This window comes from Lepidochelys kempii, chromosome 15 (assembly GCF_965140265.1).
Source record: "Lepidochelys kempii isolate rLepKem1 chromosome 15, rLepKem1.hap2, whole genome shotgun sequence".
In the NCBI taxonomy this organism is placed as follows: Eukaryota; Metazoa; Chordata; order Testudines; family Cheloniidae; genus Lepidochelys; species Lepidochelys kempii.
The window spans coordinates 14436387-14458651 of NC_133270.1; the positions used below are offsets into that span (position 1 = coordinate 14436387).

The 22265-nt window shown below is 46.7% G+C and overlaps 2 protein-coding genes across 5 annotated transcripts in view; one reads left to right on the forward strand and one right to left on the reverse strand.

Moving 5' to 3' along the window:
- Positions 1-4607, reverse strand: GSC2 (goosecoid homeobox 2). The gene is made up of 3 exons (XM_073313412.1): positions 4369-4607; positions 700-895; positions 1-105 (listed from the first exon to the last, which is right to left on the reverse strand). The coding sequence occupies exons 1-3, from the start codon at positions 4605-4607 to the stop codon at positions 1-3; spliced, it is 540 nt and encodes a 179-aa protein (XP_073169513.1).
- Positions 4608-16861: 12254 nt separating this feature from the next.
- The window catches only part of LOC140898822 (tRNA (32-2'-O)-methyltransferase regulator THADA-like), a 38599-nt gene continuing 33195 nt past the window's right edge, over positions 16862-22265 (forward strand). For 3 of the 4 annotated variants that reach the window (XM_073313289.1, XM_073313290.1, XM_073313291.1), the window contains exons 1-2: positions 16862-17336; positions 19983-20160. In XM_073313289.1, coding sequence (XP_073169390.1) covers positions 17212-17336; positions 19983-20160 — 303 coding nt within the window. In that variant the 5' untranslated portion in view covers positions 16862-17211. Of the gene's footprint in view, positions 17337-18123; positions 18308-19982; positions 20161-22265 lie in introns of all 4 variants that reach the window. The other variant, XM_073313292.1, reaches the window with a different exon arrangement.

A 22265-nucleotide genomic window follows, 5' to 3' on the forward strand; every position in this document is an offset into this window, starting at 1 on the left:
TTAGCAGTTCTCCTCTGAGGGTTTCTTGGTGCCTTGAAGGAGCAGAGCCGAAGTAGAAGCTCTTTTCTGATGCCTCCACTTGGCCCGTCGATTTTTAAACCAAACCTAGACATTTAATAAAAGAAATGCAACATTTATCTCCAGCCTCCATGAAACGCCCCAGGCCTGAAAGCAATTGGCATTTACAACTTTGGATTTTACAGCATGATGGGAAGTTCTAGGATTTGGCAGCATGTTCTACTCTGGTTATGAAGGCTGCCCACACAGGTTACTCAGGACAAGAGCCACCTGAGGACTCCCTCCCTGGCGTTCATGTTCAGTTTCAAGGTGGGCAGGTGAGCCAGGAATCCCAATGGTAAACAAAAGCGTTATGCAGAACGTGAAAATATTTGAGAGCAGGGCAGTGACCACAGAGTTAAGCAGTGTGTGCGTGCGCGAGCGTGCGCAAGAGTGCCTGTGAGTGTGTCGGGTCATAAAGACAATGTGTGAGTGTACTGCACACACCCATTGTGTCCTGGCTTTATCCTATGGCTCACAGAATTTACAATGTGTTTTTTAAATTGCACTTTGAGGTGCTATAACTGGAGCCTCCTGAGGAGGCTTTAAAATGGCTCCTGAATCAGATTCCTCTTTATTTTTTTAGTAAACAGGGACAAAAACTTTTTTGATCTCTGTAGTGTGGAAGAATTTCACCTCTACTCTCTCCTCCTTCAAGTGGATGCGGTTGGCCAGGTGCTCTCTGGTGATGACATCTGGGTACTGGTTCTGGTTGAAAAGGGCCTCCAGGGCCTGTAGCTGATCTTCAGTGAAGATGGTCCGGTGCCGGCGGGTCCGCCTTTGGATCTGATGGAAGGTCTGCAGCTCATTCTGGCTCCCACGAAGATTCTTACATGCCCTGGCAGTGGGATGAATTAGCCTCATGGGCCAGGGGAACCTGGTGTCTAATAAAAGGAGAGTTAGAATTTACGAGTTTGATTACAGAACCAAAACAAACCAAGCGCTCTCTGAAGAAAGGCCTGCCCCCCTTCAGTTCCATGTTGGCTGAAGCTGGAGGCAGCTCAGACTCTGATTGAGCTCCTCTGGGTGATTCATGATGGATCAGCATTGACTGGCTTTGGACAGAGCCACATTCAGCCCCCTTGGATGAAATGAAAGCATGGCTGCCATGATGTGAGGCCTTGGGTAGGAGACAGTGATTGACTGGAATCCTCTAGGTTCCAGGAGAGGCATAGAGTTGAAGGGCAGAAGGGACCACCAGATCATTTAGTCTGTATATCACAGGCCACCAACACCTCCCAGCACCTGCACACTAAACCCAACAGCTTGGAAGAAGGTATTCCAGCCCTCAGGATACTAGACGTCTGTGTGCCACAGGCAAAGAACAGGAGGGACTGAGGTGCACCAGTGCCTGAGGCCTCTGCAATGGCAGGGAAATGAGATGCACCCAGATATCCTAGCAAGCAACCTGCACCCATATGCTGCAGAGGAAAGTGAAAAACTCCCAATGGCCTCACCAGTCTGACCTGGGAGAAAATTCCTTCCCGACCCCACATGTGACAATCAATTAGACCCTGAGCATGTGAGCAAGAACCAGCCAGCTGAGCACCTAAGAGACAGAATGCTTGGTGCCACCTCAGAGCCCTGGCCAGCCCCAGCCAGTGTCTCCCCTCCAGCTCTGGGGCTGTCCCCGATGCTTCTGAGGAAGGAGACAAAAAGAAGAAAGAGGAAAAGACAAAAAGGATCCAAGGATTCCACTCGGGAAGGGTGAAGGAACGCTGGCTATGTTCTCCTGGTTTAGTGCCCAGCTGCAGGATTGCCAACCACAAGCTTTAAAATGGGTCAGGCTCCCAAAACCCATGAGATTGGATTCAAAGCTACAAAATGGTTTAATATAATAAATCTGGGATTCTTTTTATTTGTCTTGTGGTTTGTTAGCCTTCAGGATGCACTTGGACCACATTTTCAAGCTTTTCTCTGCAATCAGGAGGGCTAGAAACAAACTTTTCTTTTTCAAATGAAAAGGTGAGATTTTCACTGAACCTCCTCATTTCAGGAGCCTGGGGCTTTAAGAAAAACACCTGAAGTCATGAGAGTCAGCAGCACTCCAGTAGGGTCCCAAGCTCCTTTACAGCAGATCCAACCCTACCCTCACCGCGCAACTCAAGGGTATATCCAAAAAATCTAAGAAGATTTAACCGGAAGTCTCTCTCTCTCTCCCCAGAATCCAGGAGGATTGTAGAGTGTTCGGAAGCAGCAGATATCTGCATCAATTAACTCTGCAGAACTCAAGTGGTATCAAAAGGGACGGGGGAATTCCAGGAAGGGTCAGGAAAGAATACCTTCCAACCTGAGCTGGGGTTAACTATGGGTTCCCATTAGGACTCGGGACAGCAATCTCAGTGCATACACCAGTGTCCAAGGGCTGCTGGCCAAGAGTAGGCAGGGGAGGCAGTTCCTGACCTGTTTTTCAGAGGTCTGCAGAAACCTCTCTGTGAGGCAGATGAAAAGGAAAGCAGCAAGAGAAAAGGGACCTGGCCCACAGAAAACAGTGATGCTATCAGCTTTGCTTTCCCACTGTGAAATGTTACCAGCTTCTAAGGCTAATGAGGGGCAGCCCCTTCATTGGCAGTGGCTTCAGGTCTTTACCCCCAGAGAGCCTCACTGGAGTTTGTAAAGGCTAAGGGCCCTCTACTTTGAGGTATTGAGCACTCTGAGCTTTCACTGAGGTCACGGGGAGCTGAGGGTGCTCAGAGCCCTTCAGCCAACCGTTGATATGTCACAGGATTGGGTCCATGCTCACAGAAGGATAAAGGAAAGAGACAGACTGGACAGCCAGTGTTTGTCTTTGTGGTCATGTTGGATTGCAGGACTGGTTAGATTACAGCAAGAATCCACAGGTGGTTTTGGGGTCCCTGGTAGGAAAAGACTGTCCCAAGTAATGCAGATTACACTAGCTTTTCATATCTGGGCACTCATGTTGTGGTCTCAAGTGAAACAGCTTTGGTGGTCTCCATGCAATGGCCCATGGAGACTACTCCATAGCACAAACCCAAACTCAGAATGTTATATGAAAATCAGAGTAAGTTCTCCCATGCTCACACTCAAAGTAATGGTATGAAACTCACAGTCATAGAGAGTAATGAGGAAAAAATGCCTTTTCCTTTGGTCTGAGCTTGTATTTGCCATCAGGTCTGCAAGTCCATTTTGGAGGATGCTTACCAGTAAAAATCAGTTTAAACCCAAATCTGGGAGACTTTATCATAACTACCTGTAACTAAGAAATCTCTGCGTGTTCTTTTTTTCTTTACTGTGCCAGGAATTATGCAATAGCTGTTCCAGAACTAACTGATTTAGAAATATAATTTTTTTTTACATATAATGAAACAGAAGTGTTATCACTTAAGTCACTCCGATAATAATGAATCAAATCCTGGATACTTTACTTAAGCTTTACTCACTGGCTACAACTTTTAGCCCAATAATACTGTTTAGATCTTATACCGTGCTCTTCATCTTCAAAGTGCTTTACAAATGATAACTAGTCATTTTAAAACGATGGTTACGCTGTAATAATATAAAAAATAAATTATTGCTAATAATCTAACATCTTAAATGTACATAGCACCTTTTGTCCCAAAGCACTTTACACACTTAAACTGAGATACAAATTCCATACATGAACCACTTCATCTGCCCTAAAATGCAGCCACTCTTGGAGTGAACTACAGCAAATAGGCCCTGATTCCTCTAAGTACTTGAGTGTACTTAACTTTAAACACATGCTTAAATGCACATCCGTCCTGTACAAACCATAGGCACAAGGAGCAATATCCAGCTGAAACTGTTGCAGGGATGTAGTTTGGCAGAATATAGTTACCTGCAGTAGATCAACATCTCTACCGTTGCAACAAATGCCATAGGTTCATTGATGACTATCAGAATTTAGGACCTTCCTTCTTTATCTTAGAGAGCAGCAGCCCAGTGCCATATTAAAACAATGCTGGGGTGTTGATACAATTGTGCCTTGGAAAGAAGTGTACCAGCTACTGAATCACCTACGTTATATCCTGCAACAACCACGCTGTTCCTTGGAGCCCTGCATCGGAGAACTGACCTTTCCCAAGTTTGCCCCATGCATGATGACATGCAGGCCAAAATGCAGTAATGTCACTATATTCCCAGGTTTTGCTACTTTACAGTGTTGGTGCCCTCATGAGTGCCAGCTGCAATGTCCCTTCCCACCCGCCCCGCCGCGCCGCCTATGGGATCCACACAATGACTCATAAAACAGGAGAATACTTACCTAGCCAATTTGAAGAATCCTGCAGGGAACGGGTGCTTGCATGAGAACAGCAACAGCAGCTGCACCCAGCCGCTTCCAGTTCTTCTTCTTCCTCCTCCTCCTCCTGCAGAGAGCCAGCAGCGATGGCCTCCGGCCCACACAGCCCCTTGGGCTCACAGTCCAGGATCCCCTGGAGACAGAACGGGACCAGAACCTGGGGACTTCTCTCTGTTGGGCTGGAGAGAATGTTCTCGATGGTGAACGAGCATTGCTTCTTGAGGCTTCTTCTGCTGAGCTCTGTGTCCAACGGGGCTTCTGAAGACATCCTGTTCCTGGAACTGTAGTTGTGGCACTTGGCAGCTCACATTCAGCAGCTGAAAACAGTGGGGCTTACTCTCTGCGAGAGACCAAACTGTGGCTCCCCAGCAAAAAGACGGCTTACACTTGGATGCTTTTTAAACCAGACCAGTGATGCCAGACAGAATTATTGTTTTGTCTTCTCTTTAAAGCGATTGTCATTCTTGCACCTGGGATTTTTATTTTATATATACACATACATGCCTTTTTATTCCCTTCTAAGCTAGCTGCTTTATAACTGAGGCCACCCTAAGTAAATATATATATATAATCCCTTTGGAAAGAAAACCGTAAACCCCCCTGCGAATAAAATAAATTCTAACTAATCTTGGCAGCTTTGTGAAGGGTTAGTGTGGATCTAAGATTTAGCTAATCCTACAGAAATGACTCCAGAAGGAAATCTGATTTCTCCATCTCAAGTGTAGATTTGAAGGTGGGTATGATCTCCATTGTGTTGGAGCCTCTGATTCAAGGCAGGGGGAGAATAGCTGTTCTCCAGCCCAGAAATGGACCAGAGGATTAACTCCTTACAAGAGGCAAATTATCCCTTTCTCTGGCCAAATGAAAGCTTGCCCATCAAAAGGGAACTGTCATATCATACAATATGAGCAAGGGAGGGGAGCTGAATTTGGGGGGGGGGGGAAATCATTTTTAGCAGCAGTGCACCCTTCGCTAGGTGAGGACTCCCCGTGACTGCTGATTTATTTTCCGCTCAGACCACAGGAAAGCTGTATTTTTCCACACTGTCCAAGTAATAACAATACAACAGATACTTTGTATTATATAGTATGCTTCATAGGAGGATCTCTAAGTGCTTTATAAAAAATTAATTAGGCTCACAACCACTGTTCCCTCTAAGCGCTGCACGCCCACGCAGATCCTAAACCCCGCGCACACGGCAAAACCCCGCACGCACAAACATTTGCACAGAAGCCCAACAGAAGAAATTTTTTGTGCACACGGCCTGTCAAAAATTAGAGGGAACATTGCTCACAACACTCCTGTGATGTAGGCAAGTGGTATGTAAAAGGGCTCATCTCACACACCCATCATTGAGGTGGAACATATCAGCTTTATCCCAGGGCACAGCCATACCACATTCAAGCTGAGAAGAAGTGACGATGAATACTGAACTGCAGGGAGAATTTAGGGAGCTAGACATTCCAGTCACTCAAACTGGGCCATGACACCAGAGTTAACATTCTGTTCTTACAAAATATGCCATGGGATCTTTAATGACCAGGATGTAGTCACAGCCTTATGTCCAGTATTGTCAACCACGAGCGTTCAAAAATCCCGTCACAGTCCCAAATATCATGAGATTTTACAAGTATTACATTTTGGGTTCTTTCTATTTGCCTTCTTGTTTTTGAGCCATTGGGTGGAGAGGGTCATATTTTTAAGCTTTTCTCTGCAACCCTGAGGGCTAGAAACGTTGCTTTATTAAATGAAAGCTGGGATTCTTACATGATGACTTGGCTCCAGGAACTGACGCTTTCAGAAAAATGTCAAATATCACGAGACTTGCAATACAATCACAAGAACCGGCAACAGTGTCTCATCTAAAAATAACACCGTCTGAGGCACTGTGCCTCCCAGACCATGCCAAGGCATTGGGTGAATAATAGCTAAGAGAGAATTAATTATTTCTTGAAGGTCTCCCATCTGGGTACCATTGCAGCTTGCTCCATTTAGCTCATCAAAACTAACGGGATCAAGGCACAAGATATGGCCACAGACAATGAGCCACTGGTAGTTCTTTCCCAAAGTCTCTCTACTTTTTTCAGTATCACCTGTTACGGATCAAGTATTCTCTTTTCAGATGCTTCGGGCCCTACAGCTTGACACACAAGGCCAAAGGTGGGATCCTGCCTTCATTTGGCCTTTTCACTTCCTGGAGTCTGTTGCAATTGGTCACGAATGGTGTCACTCTCTGTTCACACATCTGGAATTAGATTTGCTGCTCCATTCTGTCACATCAGCACTGGGGAGGGGATCCAGTGACTTTAGTACTGTGTCAATGGTGTCAGATTAGGTCGACCCAGAGGGATTAAGGCCCCTCTGTGCTGTGTTGGTGGCATGGAGCTTCATCACCAAAGTAGGATAAGCCAGAGGGACTGGGGACCCTCAGTGTCATGTCAATGGTGCTGGGATCGTGGTACCAGATTAGGTCAACCTAGAGGTCAACGTAGTTACAGGGCAGGGCTGGAACTGTTACTGCACAGCAGATGAAGCAGATGACAGATAGAATGGTCTTATTCTGGTTTTGCTAATAGGAAACATGAATAAGCTGGGGGAGAGAGAGAGAAAGTAAAAGGTGCTTATCCAGTATAGGTACTTGATGTCATCAGGAGGACACCTCACATGGCCAGTCTGAAATCTCAGTCTTCTCCCACACAGATTTTTTGGCTTTCAGGAAGTGAAGTGGTTAACAAAATCAGTCTCTTTTATCCAATTAGGAAGTTGTCCACTGGGCTAGTCACTTTCAAAAAGCGGATGTGGACCAATCAGGACACAATTCATTCTTCTTACAAAAATCTAAAATGACCCAACAGAACATAAGTCATGATCCATAAGTCATCGTCTCACCATCCAGTGAGAAAACAGGGAACCCTCTTCAGATTTTTTATTTTATTGTAATTATTTTTCTTTAATTTTATTTATTTATTTATTTATTTTTGGTAGTTGCTTACTATTGCTCAGTGTGTTTATCCCTGGAAAAATCCATAATCCTAAAGTGCAAAACATCTTGGCCACAGCAGTCTGCAGACATTTTTTAAGAGTGACACCAAAGACCTTAAACCCTCTCATATCAGGTTATGGTCAACAGCCTGCCTTCACAAGATGTTTTCCATGGTCATTTTCTGGATGTTGTCCTTTGGTCAGCGTTGCATATTTCTCTTTGTCCTTCAAGTTGCAGTTTCTCTCAGCATTTTTAAGGGACAATTTACAAATGTCCATTTTAAAGTTCTCAAGGTCATCTATGCAAACCGCTTAACAATCCTTTGCAAAATTCTTTAAATTTAAATTCTTTAAATTCTTTTCATTCATTATGCAGCAGTATAAAGTCACTTAAGAAAACGATTTTCTCCATCAGGATGAAACAGCTGTATAGATCTTCCACTTTCCATTTTCTTAGTCAGTGATGCTAGTAAGATCCTTATATGAACTGTTGAGCTGTGTCTTTGTAATTATACTAATCAAGCAGTTAACCAGGCCTCTCTGATGACTAGCTCTATAACCAAGTTCCTGTGTAACCCATTACTCGATTTCAGTGTCTCTTTATTACTGCGTTTTCCAGTATACGCAAAAAGAAAAGGAGTACTAGTGGCACCTTAGAGACTAACCAATTTATTTGAGCATAAGCTTTCGTGAGCTACAGCTCACTTCATCGGATGCATCCGATGAAGTGAGCTGTAGCTCACGAAAGCTTATGCTCAAATAAATTGGTTAGTCTCTAAGGTGCCATAAGTCCTCCTTTTCTTTTTGCGAATACAGACTAACACAGCTGTTACTCTGAAACTTTTCCAGTATCGGTATATTTCACCTGACGTGTAATAAATAAAAGTACACTTGATTACAAATATGCTCACTGCTTCACTCTCTCACTATTTTCTTCAAGTAAATATTAGCATAACCTCCTTGCTTCTCCTAACAGGACTCCCCATGGGAAAAATAGCACCTTGCACAAGGTTTGATTAACATTTTGGTCAATTTCCTTTTACATACAACTTTGATCCACCAAAACAAAACTTTTATAAAGGCCAGTTCCTTACATTTTTTTCAGGCAATGCTATATGACGTCTTCCCATTGAATACTGATAGTTCCGTTCACTGACTCAAAGCAAATTGCGTAAAGGAGAACGCCACGTCTCAGATGTATTAAGGGTGGTTAATAGGCTCTCTCCTGGCTGTCCAGAGACACATTTATGTGAAGGGCTGAAGAAATCCTCCCCTCACTACTTAGATTCTTTTTTTCTCCTGTGTGGGGTGAATACATTTTCTCTTACAAATACCTGAGTTTCTGGGTAATTCTGTACAACAGTAATTCACATTTCTGGGGCCATATTTGTTACAGTGCACTTACATTACTGGCATCAACTTTTCCTTTTGAAATATTTTAAAGTCTCCCGAAGTTCAGGAAAGCGTTAGTGAGAGCGAGCAGCACATTGGTCAACAGTGCGGGATCTGTTCCTGCAGCCCGAAGAGGCAGAGCAGAGTGTGCATACACAAACCATTGAAAGATGGCGCCAAATGCAGACGGAAGCACAGGAATTGCTGGGGTGTGAAGCGATGCATCACGGGACAGGACCCGACCCCCTCCGCCTTCCCACAACTCTTAGCGGCAGAAGAGGAAGAGAGGCTCTGTGGGATACCTGCCCAGAGTGCACCACTCCGAATGCCGCTGCAAGTGCCGCAAGTGTGAACACTATTGTGCAGACAGCTGACAGTGTGAACACACAACGGCGGTTTCCCTTTAGCGCTCTCTGAGCCGCGCTGTAACTACCAGCGCTGTAACTCAGCCAGTGTAGACATACCCTCAGAGTGAATTTGTACTGAACAGAGGGTTCTCCAGGAAAGAGAAGCCCTCTGGCATTACCCTGGGAAATCTCTCCATGTTTGAGCCTTCTTGAGAGCCACTCCATCCACATACCTCATGAACATTCTCCCTCTCTACTACCCATCTGTCTCCTTTCTCTCATCTACTTTCTCATCTCTATACCTACTTTCTCTCTGACTCTCCTCACTATCTGATCACTGACGGAGTGAAAACCTTCTCCTCTTCCACTCCTGATATCTGAGGAAGCCTCCCTATAGCTTTCTGCCAATTGAGTCTCCCTTTCTTTTCAAATCTCCCTAGAAAACACAGATCTTTTGGCTCAAGTATATAAGTATCTTTGCTCCTTTTCCTTTCTTTACCTCTTAATATCCTTCTCCCTCTGCTACTCTGTATTGGAATCATGTATTACAAGAACTCTGTTCTATAATTCTGTAAACATAGTGGGATTGGGGTGTGAGGAGAATTTCATTGGTAGGGTTTGTAATCAACAGAAATGATCAGGGGTATAGAACAGCTTCCAGCTGAGGAGAGATTAAAAAGACAGGGGACTGTTCATCTTGGAAAAAGGACGACGAAGGGCAGATATGAGAGAGCTCTATAAAATCATGACTGGTGTGGAGAAAGTGAATAGGGAAGTGTTATTTACCCCTTCACATAACACAAGACCCAATTAAATTAACAGAAGCAGGTTTAAAATAAACATTAGGAAGTACTTCTTCACACAACACACAGTCAAACTCTGGAACTCATTGCCAGGGGATGTTGTGAAGGCCAAAACTATAACTGGATTCAAAAAAGAATTAGTTCAGTTCAGGTCCATCAATAGCTATTAGCCAAGATGGCCAGGGATGCAACCCCATGCTCTGGGTGTCCCTAAGCCTCTGACTTCTAGATGCTGGCATTGGACGACAGGGGATGGATCATTTGATAAGTGCCCTGTTCTGTTCATTCCCTCTGAAGCACCTGGCACTGGCCACTGTCAAAAGACAAGATCCTGGGCTAGACGGACCATTGGTCTGTCCCAATATGGCCTTTCTTATATTCTTACCTACTTTACACAGATGTAAGACACTACACAAGATGCAAGGCAGTGGAGAATTAGGTCCACTATACAGGAGTTTATTATTATAAGTTCCCTTATACAAAACACTGAAGCACAGAACAAACATCAGGAGAATCTTGCCCAGATACTGCTCTTAGATGCATGCGTGTCAATCTGGACTAAAGGCATTGAAACTGGTGTAAGTGTGAGCAGAATCTTACCCTTTGTGGTTTTAGCTGTCATAATCATGCACCCTGAAACGGATTAATTCCTATTTCCCGTCTGTAACAAAGGGCTTCTTTCCCCAGCTTCCCCTTGTCGTCCCTGCCTTTCCACCACACAGACACACGCACTTAGCCTATTAGTATCTCTACTGATTGCTTTCTTTCATTCCCCCCATACCTTTCACTTCAGAAAATGGACTGGTAATACTTCTTTTATCAAAGAATTATGGGATTTAGCACGCAGATCTTACAAAGAGACTTTCGATAGCAGCTGGTAATCAAATCCCAATCGGCAGACACTTCTTTGCACCCTGTTACCGGCAGGGAATAAAAGGAAGGGATTATTGATGTTCTGTTTACTGAGCCTCTGCAGAGATAAGATCTCAGGGCTATTTCATATGAGAAAAGAAAAGGAAAATAAAACAAGAAAAAAAATAGACAAGGGGAACAATGTAGATCTAGATAAAAAGAAAAGCAACGGGCTCTTATCGCTTTCTTATTGGTTAAGGAGATTCGAAAGCCATTATAGAGGATTAACAAAAAGGTTAATCAGCTTTAGCCATTCATTTGTCAAAAGTGAATTTATAGGTTTTAAAAATCCCCCCTGTGGGGAAACGAGAGAAATATGCCCCCTTCCCTCCCATGCCTTCTGTTGACAGAGCAAGGGCTGTTTGAGCCAGATTCACACAGCTTGGACACCACCAGACCCTGGGCCGGATTCTGCCCTGCCTTGTGCCTCGGGTAGCCATTTACACCTGTGGGAAGTGGACGTACACAGGGCTAGCACACCCGTGAGCAGAGAGTTCTGACTTGGTCCTGCTCTGCCCCCACTTCGCACAGGGATAGTAACTACACAAGGTTCAAGTCAGTAGAGAATCATGCACGTAGGGCCTGAGGCTCCACTCACTTATCCTTGGTTTACTCGGGGTAACACCAGTGAAATTAGTGCACTTTCGCGAATATAAACCAAATATCCGAGGGAGCTGATGTCTGCAGTCATTGGAATTGTGCTTCCATGTTAATTTGTAAAGCAGGACAGTGAATTTGACAAATGTAGCTGCAAGCTGCAGACTGGGATTAGTCTGTGGCCATCCCAGGAAGTAACAGTCACTACCAGTTACAGCAAGATGCCATTTTCCACATGATCGTCCCAGTTGATCAGACTAAGAGCTGAGCTATCCCAACCAGCACCTACAGTCAATGGAACGACACCGATTTCCACCAGTGATGGATCTGGCCCATTCTCTTTACCTGAATATCGGGGGGAAAGCAGTGAGTTTCTTCAGCAGTTCACAAAGAGCACTGGTCCAGGAACTCCTGGATGACCTTCTAGGGCTTGAAGGTATCAGCTTCAAGGATCCTGTTTCCCAGGAAGCACCCTTGTTTTGCCAAGCTGGGAACTTGGCGAGCATAAGAACACTGCAGAGTTAAAAAGCACTTCTCAGTGGGAGGAGAGGAGGATCATTTGTCAGCATCTATCTAGGGAGGCAGGCTGATAGAGGCATCTAAAGAAATGGGCCTTCCAGGGAACGGTAAGTCTTACGGAAAATGTGTCCAGTCTGCTGTACTGTTTTTAAGGCATATTTTATCTGAAATGCTTGTGTTCTAAATAAATACTTTGCTTTAAGGAGGCCGTCTGGTCACTATATTAACTACTGGCATTGCTCTCAGAGGGAACAGAACCGCAGGGTGTCAGCCTAAGTTACACCTGCTGAGGTAATCATGGCTAGTACCATGGGACTGCAACCCCAGGCTCGGTCTGAGGGTAGAGAATTGAATGATTCCACCCAGAGCCAGGTGGTGGCCAGAGGCTTGAGACCTGGGAGGTGGTGCACTCCACGAGACCAGGAGGGGTCAGCGATGCCGTTCACCCAGGAACTGTGACAAGGACAGGACGGAGGCATGTGCCCGGCATATCTACCACCTCCTATGGGAGCCCTGGAGGCTGGAAGGCAAGAGGAGGAAAGCTCTTGCCATGGAGAAGGAGATTTGTATCACACAACCTCCTGCAGCTGGGTCTTCACTGAGTGGGGGTTGGCCGCACAGTGGGAAGAGCGGAAGGGGCTAAATATTATACCAATAAAATAAAAACCAGCAGGATCTTATTAAAGGGGAAAAGGCAAAATGCCACATTTATTGTGAATACAGAAAGAATCATAGTAAGCAGTTAGTTATAGCTATAACATTCCATTCAATTTCATATTTATTCACACATTCATTCATTCATACACACACACACACAGGTTCTGCAAGGTTGTTATCATAGTTACCAGTCTTAGAGTTGCTCATGCCAAGCCACTGGCCAGGTGACCTGGACATGAGGAGGGAGCAGGGCCTTGTCAGGTGCTCATCTGATGCTCCTGGAATTTGGTTTGCATAATCAGACCCCAAAGTTCTCACTTTCTAGAGTCCACTTTTATAGGAATTTCTTCCTATGCCAGTCTATGGGAATTGCTTCATCATGCTGTTGCTGAATCAATCAGCAGATGGCACATTCCTGACGGCTCCGTGCTGCCAGATGTCTTGTTCTTTGCTTCTCCCATTCTTGAGGCTGTTGGGTGGATTCCAGTCTGCCCTTCAGGGGTCCTCTGGTTATTTCCACTTGACACCTTCTTCAGCCGATGGATACGGGATTCTTAGGCTGTCACTTCCCTGATCATTCAGTTATTATCCACACCAAGCATCCATCCACATACATTCTCTATCTCTATTTTAATCGCAATTGTTAACAAAGCGAGATGAATACAACAAAAGTCGGGGAGTCTCTGGGTGCTGTTTCTGTTGTTACAGAATATTGCTTTGAGTCTCTCTCTGTGTGAGTAGTTGTTGTTACAAAGAATTGCTTTGAGAACAGACTCTGTCTTAGAATGTACTAACACAATTAGCAGCTTGCAAGTTTCACACATAGAGGGAGAGAAACAGTACCAAAAACCAAGAGACCTCTTAATTAGTAATACCCTGGAATTTAAACTATGGGGAATCAAACTCATTTGTGATTTTAATACAGAACTTCTTTAATATGATTCAACATGGAGACAGAGGATCCTATCATGAGGATATCTGAGGAGGGCGCAGTCAGAGCCTTTTCCAGCAATGGAGGCATGATAGGTAAGACAACCCTGAGAGGAATGGGAGGTGCTCTGCAGCCTTCTCCAACAGCTGGACACAGACCCTGTCTATTTCCTGGCCAGGAGCAGGAATTTCTTCCTCCCTGTTGCTATGGGGAAACCTTGCCTTCCCTTCTGACTGAGACAGCTCCTACAAAACGTTCCTGTTGGCTCTGCAATCTGTGGGAATAGGGGCCCCGCACTCAGAAGGGAAGGGAGAGCTTTGAAAAGCATGACACACATCTCCCTGGTTCCATGTCGTTGGTTACGGACCTTGTCTCTGTGAGTGACACTTCCCTGCTAACTGCTCAGCCATCTTGGCACAATGTGCCAGCCAGGAGCAGAGATTTCGCTTGGCCTGCTCAACCATCTCAGCATGGATCGTGGGTACTCTGGAACCCTACAGATCACAGTGAGAACTTGCCCACCATCAATGTCACTATTGTGTTTCATTCTGTCCTCTCTGGAAGAACCTAAAGATCTTAAAAGTTCTCACATCACAGACTTTTCCAGGCCACGTGGCAGATGTCCATCAACTTCTTGTCATGATCCCATAAGGTCTAGAACACCATGTAATAGTATCCTGTCCTGTTAATGTATTTTTGTGCCTGACAGGGAGGACAGAATGGAAAAACTGGTTCCTTTAGTAAAAAGAACAGGAGGACTTGTGGCACGTTAGAGACTAACAAATTTATTTGAGCAGAAGCTTCCGTGAGCTACAGCTCACTTCATCGGATGCTCCACTGCCATATGGGAAACCCAGCTATTTAAATTCATCAGTGATCTCAGGAATATTGGCCACCTTGATCACTAAGCCCTGCAAAAGATCAGGCAGCTCCCACACCACCCGTTTTGATGGATTTCCCATCATCAATCTGGTTCCCAACTGAGCAGCAGAAATCTGAGGTGCCAGCTTCCATAGGCTTTTCCCTGTTGAGGGGTATTGTCTGGACCTCAGCTTGGTGACTGTTGTCAATTGCTATTCATTTTCTTACGCTGTCGTGTTGTGTGTGAGAGAAAGGGCAAGAGAGAAGGCACAGTATGGCATTACTCTCTACTTCTTGCATTTTGAGAGGGTATTATTTGCCCTTAGCAACCTTAACTGTCTGCTCTTAAGTTTTGTGTATGTTTGATATAGCAGTTGTGATGAGCTACAGTGAACTTCAGAAGGGATCGGGTATTTTTGCCCAGGATAATAGCTGTGGTTCAACATGTCTTTATTTTGATTACAAATATGCCAGTTCACACACAATTCCTGATATAACGGTGCACAACGGAATACAACTGTGCAAATGTTTAATATGACCATCCTATGCTGCAACTGATGAAACCCACCATAACAGCCATTATTCGTTGTTCACAAACGGATTGAACAGCATGTGTTTTGCAAGAAGACTGCAGAATCCGCCTCACTAAAACCAACTTGTTCAGTATGGGCTTAATTCCAATCCAGTGACTAACACATGGAATTCAAACAGACCATTCATCGCTGTGTTGGAATGAGAGGTTAAATCTGAGAGGGAGTATCAGTTTGGGTATAATGAGATGATCCTTGTAAGTGTAGATGAAAAGTGCCTTTCTATCAGTGTTACACTGAGAAAGAGCTATCATGCACTGAGCAGAGACACAACATACTGGAGAGATGGTCTTGTGGTTAAGGCACTGACCTGGAATTCAGGAGATTAGGGCTTAATTCCTTGCTCTGCTGCCATCTTCCTGTGTGATCTTGGGCAAACCACTTCATCTCTCTGTGTCTCCATTCTCCATCTGTGAAAGAAGAATGCTTTCCTGTCTCACAGGTGTGTTCTGAGGATACTATCGTTAATGATGACGAGATGCTCTCACACAACAGCGATACAAGCATTATAAGTCAGATTTTTCAGTTTGAATCACTTCAAGAAAGCACTTGGTTTGACACACACGTGTGTGTGTATGCCTTTCTATGTTTCAAGAGCCCTGTTTGCACTTAGCTGCACTGGGAAACATATCTGCATTTTACCAATGAGAATTTAGTGCAAAGTATCCAGTGAACTTGGAGATGGGCTTTGGTTTGTTCTCCCTGCCCTGGAACATTCTGCTGGTCTTTGACCTACAGAAAGCCTTTGATATATAATGAAAAAATCCCTGGGGTAAAATGGGAAGAAACAGAGCCCTAGAGTCTGTAATAGTGAATTAATTCTTCCATTGCTAGATGCTGCTAAGAATGTTTAACTTGAGTTAATCAAGAACACAATAGGTCAGACAGCAACAATTGCAGTGTGATCACTCAGCACCTCACACCAATGCCCCAGCTCCTCCAGTGTCTAGAAGGCTCTCACTGATGCTGATCACTTGTAGCACCCACGATGAATTAAGTCCTTCATCCTGTTACCCTCTCCCTAGGCCCTTCTTGCCCCTCCATGGGATGCTCTGTCAACTACACCAGCTGCACTCTCATCACCCCGCTGCGCTCTTGGTCCTTAATAAAAAGGCTCACAGTCGACACGCATGAAAGCACAAACTCCAGCAAACAACCCGCTAGGAAATATTTCTGGTGCCTGCGCAACCTTAAAAGCCTTTGTGAAAGTATCTCGGCCTACAGGCTCCTCCCTACTGAAAAGCACCGAAATTTTACCTGCACTGACTTCCCTGGAGTGAGCTCTCAATCAGGAGCCTTGTCTTTTCCCATTCAGGGACTGTCTAGACTAGGATAAGAGAAAAGGAGGCCTTGTGGCACCTTAGAGACTAACCAATTTATTTGAGCATCAGCTTTTGTGAGCTACAGCTCACTTCATCGGATGCATGAAGCTGTAGCTCACGAAAGCTCATGCTCAAATAAATTGGTTAGTCTCTAAGGTGCCACAAGGCCTCCTTTTCTTTTTGCAAATGCAGACTAACACACACGGCTGCTACTCTGAAACCTGTCATTAGACTAGGCTAAACTGTGTTTTTAAAAAAATCCATGTTAACCACCCTGCTTTAAAATCCTAATCTGGACAGAGCAAGTTGTGTTTTCACACATGTTAAAACCCCAAACCGGGTAAGTGGTGTTCAAACACAGCCTGCCCCCTCCACAGTTTAAAGCCCGTTAGGTAACATGGATTTTCAGTTCCCCTACCTCAGTGGTAGTCAACCCTTTTTCCTTTGCAGACCCCGAAGACATTTCAAATGGCGGTGCGGGCCCCTTTGGAAACCTGAGGCATAGTCCCAGGTTGACAACCACTGCCCGAGGTTAGCCAGCCCCTCCAACCACACAGCAGATGTCAGGGGAGCCCAGGCAGGAGCACGCCTGACGGGGACCACAGCCCAGCCGTGCGAAGAGCAGCGGAGCGGCGCCCACGGCGTTCCCCAGCCCGGCCAGTCTCCAGCGGCGGCCGAGCCGAGCCGGGCCGGGGGAGCCGCGGCCGCTCCCTGCAGCCCGGCTAGACCCCCGGCAGCACTAGATGGGGCTGGCGCGCCCGCAGGGCAGAGCCTGCCGGTGACGGCGGCAGCCGGGCGGCACAGCCCCAGTCTCCGCCCGACTCTATGGTGGCCGCCGCCCCTGAGCGCGCCCCCGGCCCGGAGCTGCCAAGCCCCACGTGCGGCGCTAGATCCCCCGGGGCAGCCCGGCTCGCTTCCCCGCCGCCCGGGCCGGGCCGGGCCGGGCCGCTCCGCGAGCCATGGGCGCGGCGCAGGAGGCCCAGGCCTGCCTCGCCTTCTACCGGGGGCTCGGGCGGAGCGAGCCGCTGCAGGACCTGAGCCGCGCCGTGCTCGCCTTCCTGGAGAAGCTGGAGCAGTTCGCAGGGTGAGTGGCGGGCGCCCGCTTCGGGCCCCCGGCCCCGGCTGCAGGGGGCCCGCTCCTGGGGGGGGGACAGGGACCCGGGGGGGGTGGTTAGCCCCCTTCTGCCGTGGGGGGTCCATTGGAGAGCATCTCCCCCGCAGCGTGCTGGCGCTCCAGGCCGGGGGCCGGGGGCAGAAGCCGGGACGGGGCGTGCGCCCCTTGCCGGCGGTCCCCGGCGCCAGGGCTCTGCCCCGCTCCGCTCCGCGCCCGGGCGCCCTGCCCGCTTCCTTCCGTGCCCCCCAGCGCGCGGGCTTCTGCCCAGGTTGCACAGCGAAGGGGGTGGCGGGGGAGGGTCTCTCCTGTCGCCGGGCACTGGCCTGTGACAGTTTGGCCCCAGGTGACTGGTTCATGGCCGCGCAAAGAGACACTCCACTGAAACCCAAAGCCCTGTGGTAAGAAGCTGGGGTGTTACCTGCTTTGCTAGCACAGCAAGGTGGGCGAGCCCGCCTTGACATCCAGCTCGTTGTCCCCCTTGATGGCCGCGGGGACCGGGAAGGGTCGGTGGAATGGGTCTCACTTGGGTTTAGAGTCGCTCTGTCTGTCAGGTTGCACTGCTCCCCTGGTTGGGGCCGCACAGGGAGCGGGCGTCTGTCTCCTTGAGAAAAACTGATTTCTGTGGATTGTTTTCATGGTGGGAAAGTTTCTAGCAGGTTTAACTCCGGGGCCAAATGTAACTTCCCTTTAAGGATCAAAAGTGTTTGTTCTGTAACCATTCTTCAGGATTAATTGTTTGTATTCCTGTCCTGTCTAGATAGTCTAGGCAGGGCCCTGGACCCCCCTTTTGCTAGGCGCTGTACGCACACAGAACAGAAAAACAGTCCCTGCCTCAAGGAGCTGCCAGTTCAACACTTCTCCTTGTTTTAGTTGCTGGGTAAATGTGGGTTAAATACGTCCGTTCCTGAAAGCGAGGGCCTGGCTAGAGCTGAGCAGTGCAGGTGGGTGTTGTGCAAGGCTTAGTACAAAGTTCACTTCTCTTCTGACCTACAGCACGGGCTATTCCGGACTCTCTGCCGCTGCGTTTCAGTCCTGAGCCTCAGCACCCCCGGCGTTTCCAGTCCTGGCCCCTTCTCACCACAACTGCCAGCAGACCCCTGTACTGACTTGCCGTGCCACAGCCTCTCATTTTGACCCGCAGCCCCCTTGTCTCCTCACTGCGCAGACTTCCTGTCCCTGTGTGTGTGATGTGAAGTCAGTCAGTAGTTAGTCTGAAACCAAAATCATTTCACTTGCTGTTTTAATCAGACCTCTACTCAGGCCAGCTCTTCAGAGGTATAAAAACTACATGCACTAACCCGCTGTGTGACAGCTGAGAGTTGGAAATGACAGAAATGCAAGGACTGAAAGCAAGTAAAAGAATAATCAGTGTGCAGGCAACTAAAGGGGACATGTGGATGTCTTGGCTAAACTAGTTCTGTAGGGAAGGAGGTTAACTCAATCAGTTTTATTCCTCTTTCACTTTCCCTCTCTCCCACCTCCAGCTAAGCATTGTTATCCCTGAGTCTGACTGGAAGGTGAGAGCGAGCCAGCAGCACCCCGCTAAAGTCCTGTGTTTGGGCTATAGCCAGCGCCTTATGCAAAACAAAACGATGCTAGTTTTCAGCCTGTAACTACTCATTTCCACTGTTGCACGTTATTCTGGTTCAGATATTGATCTGCAAAAACAACAAGGAGTCCGGTGGCACCTTAAAGACTCACTGATTTATTTGGGCATAAGCTTTCGTGGGTAAAAAATCCACTTCTTCAGATTTGCCCAAATAAATCTGTTAGTCTTTAAGGTGCCACCGGACTCCTTGTTGTTTTTGTGGATACAGACGAACATGGCCACTCCCTGATACTTGAGATATTGATCTGTTTCTGATGTAGACTCCCATCCTGCAAGTGGGTCCACAGATTCCTGCCAAAATCAGCCTTGCTATATGTACACATCTGTGGATCCAAGCCCAGGATAAGGGGATCCTTTATGAGGAGATTCACTCTCCTCTTCCCCTGATGGGGTTCCTTGCTGTGTTCACGCTGGAGATGTGGCTTGGTTTATATATTTATATTGGTGGTTATATGGGGGGCTTTGGTTGATTTTTTGCTTTACAAGACTGGTGCTATAAAGCAGAATGAAATTTAACTGATTCTCTTCTATTCAGTGACATTGGGCCCTGATCATTTCCCAGCGCTGTATTTGCGTTACACAGGGCCAGTCTGATCTTATTCTACCTCCCCTCTTCTGTTTCTTATCTAGAGATTTTGCAGAATTATTTTATTTTTACCAACCTTGGCCCCAGCCTCTGTATACGTGTTAGCATCTTTTAAAGCAAATGGTGGAACATCAGATGGTTTTGGTGAGGAAACAAGTGAAGAACCTATAAAGCACTAGTCACTTATGAAAATCTAGACCAATGCATTTAAATGAATAAACGTAATTTAAACATGCGCGCTATACATACTATTGGGGTGGGTGCTAAGCAAAAGCCAGGCATATAAAACACTGTAGTTTTCCCTGTCCCGCTCCATGACCATACTGACCATAACTGCAGTCAGAACTCTTCCCCTCTCTCAGCTGGAGGTGTTTGGAGCAAGTCAGCATTGACATGACAATCCTGGGTTTCATTTTGCCAGGGGTTCTGTGAAGAGGTGTAAAGATAAAAATCTGGAGGAGGCACTTCTGCTCTTTCAGGAGATGAGCAAGGGATTACGGGAGCTAGAGGATGCTGACATGCTTCCCCTAGTGCGCTGCGTGCTTGCTTTCCAGATGGAGACGACCAGCAGTTCCAGCTCCTTCCATAAACTCGAGCAGGTAAATCATGTTAGACAGTGGCTGCTCCATTCATCTGGGTGGGTAGGGGGTCAGGCTGCAAAGTTATGCCACAGTTTGCTCTACAGCGGTCACTTCCCTTGTTTGCAGGGGCGTCTGCAAAATAATAAACGCAGGGTCTCTACAGCACCTGTTCTCGGTGACTCGGCAGGTGTGGCTACACTGCAGTTAGACACCCCGGGGCTAGCCCACGCCAGCTGACTCGGGCTGGGCTGCGGGGCTGTTGAATTGCAGTGTAGAAGTTGAGGCTTAGGCTGTAGGCTGAGCTCTGGGACCCTCCTACCTTGCAGGATCCTAGAGCCTGGACTCTAGCCCAAACATGTACACCACAATTAAACAGCCCCTTAGCCTAAGCCCCTGAGCCTGAGTCAGCTGTCATGGGATAGCCCTGGATTTTTAACTGGAGTATAGACGTATCTGTATAGTCAGGGATGCTCACAAGAGCATTAGGTAGACAGGTGTTATGATCCCCATTTTACAGATGAGGAAACGGAACTATAGCAACGGTAAGTGACTTACCCAAGGTCCCACAGCAAGTCAGAGCTAGGAATTAGACGGCTGGGCTCCTGCCACGCGGAACTGAGACTGGTACCTGCCTGGGCCATTCACTTACGGGGTGATCTTGTGCCTCAGTCTACACGAAGAACCTTACTGCAAACTAGATGTTGAATCTTAACTGAGTTTCCCTGGGAATAAAGGTTACAGCTTGTGCCTTCCCTCTGGGAAAACCAAGAATAAAAACAGAGGCTTGTCCCTTTGCTTAGCTACCTACACTTGACTTTTGTATCAGGGCTCTAGCAACGTAGATCCCATTGGCTCATGGACACCCTCTTCCCATTCACAACTGCCCAGGCCACCCCATCTTCCCATTCACCACTGTGCAGACTACCCCGCCTTTCATTTGCAATCAAAGAACATTCTGTGGCAACTCCTACAGCCATTGCTATGTGGAAAATGAATATTAGGGAAAGTATTTCATTTGTTTTTAACTTAGTAATGTAATTTAGCCACAGGTGATTGGGGTTCAGTGCCTTGATTACTGGGTGAAATTCTCTGACCTGTGTTACGTAAGAGCTTAGACTAGATAACCATTGTGATGCATTTCTGGCTTACAAAATCTGTGAGTTTAGCAGCTAAACATAAGGAGGAGAGCCAGCAAGTGCGGAAATCACTGTTCTGTCCGGTCTCTCTTTCATTATAGAGACAAGGTGGGAGAAGTAATATCTTTTACTGGACCCACTTCTGATGGTGAAAGAGAAAGCTTTTGAGCTACACAGAGCTCTTCTTCAGCTCTTTCATTATGAAAGAGAATAAAATACATATAATAAAAGGCAGAACAGAGGCTATAGCTACATGGCCCTGTAGTCTGGAGAGGCAAATTACAGTGCGCATCGAAGCGCGATGCTGTAACTGCCCCCTATGGATGCTGTGGACACAGACTAAAAGGTACCTAGTTTGCATTAACATAGTCCTCTTTGAAGGACTTCGGAGTGTGCCCTGCAATGTGCCTATCCATAGTCCAAACTGCAGGGCTGTATAGACAAGCCCAAGGAGGGGCCTGAACTAAAATCCCAGAGCCCAGTGCTCCTGAGCTCTGGGGAAGTTTAGAGCTGGAGCCAAATGTTGTAACTTGTGCCCTTGACTGAAAATAAACACTATTTAACAAAAAGCCTGCTGACATTGGACAGACTTTTAGCTTTAACTTTCCATATCTGGCACAGTGCTTGACAACATAAACGTGTTTATCAAATGGATTCTTTTCCTGAAATCCCTACCTTTTCTTGTTGTGCATTTTTAGTCTTTCACAGCTGGTTTTATTCACGCATCATTTACTCAAGAGGTCACACTGGTCTCTTTGGCAAAGGTCTGTTTATGATGTGTCTAAATCCTAAGTCTGGGTTCAATAGCATATTATCAACCTAATTGCGAGCGCACAGAGTATGTCTACACTGCAGCTGGGAGCCAGCCCGGTACACAGACTTGCACTAGCTAGGTCACTAAAAACATCAGGGTGGATGTTGTGGCTCTGCTGGACACTCGGGATAGCCACCTGGTCTCAGGTCCAGGGCGTTCGGTGGCCTGGAGAA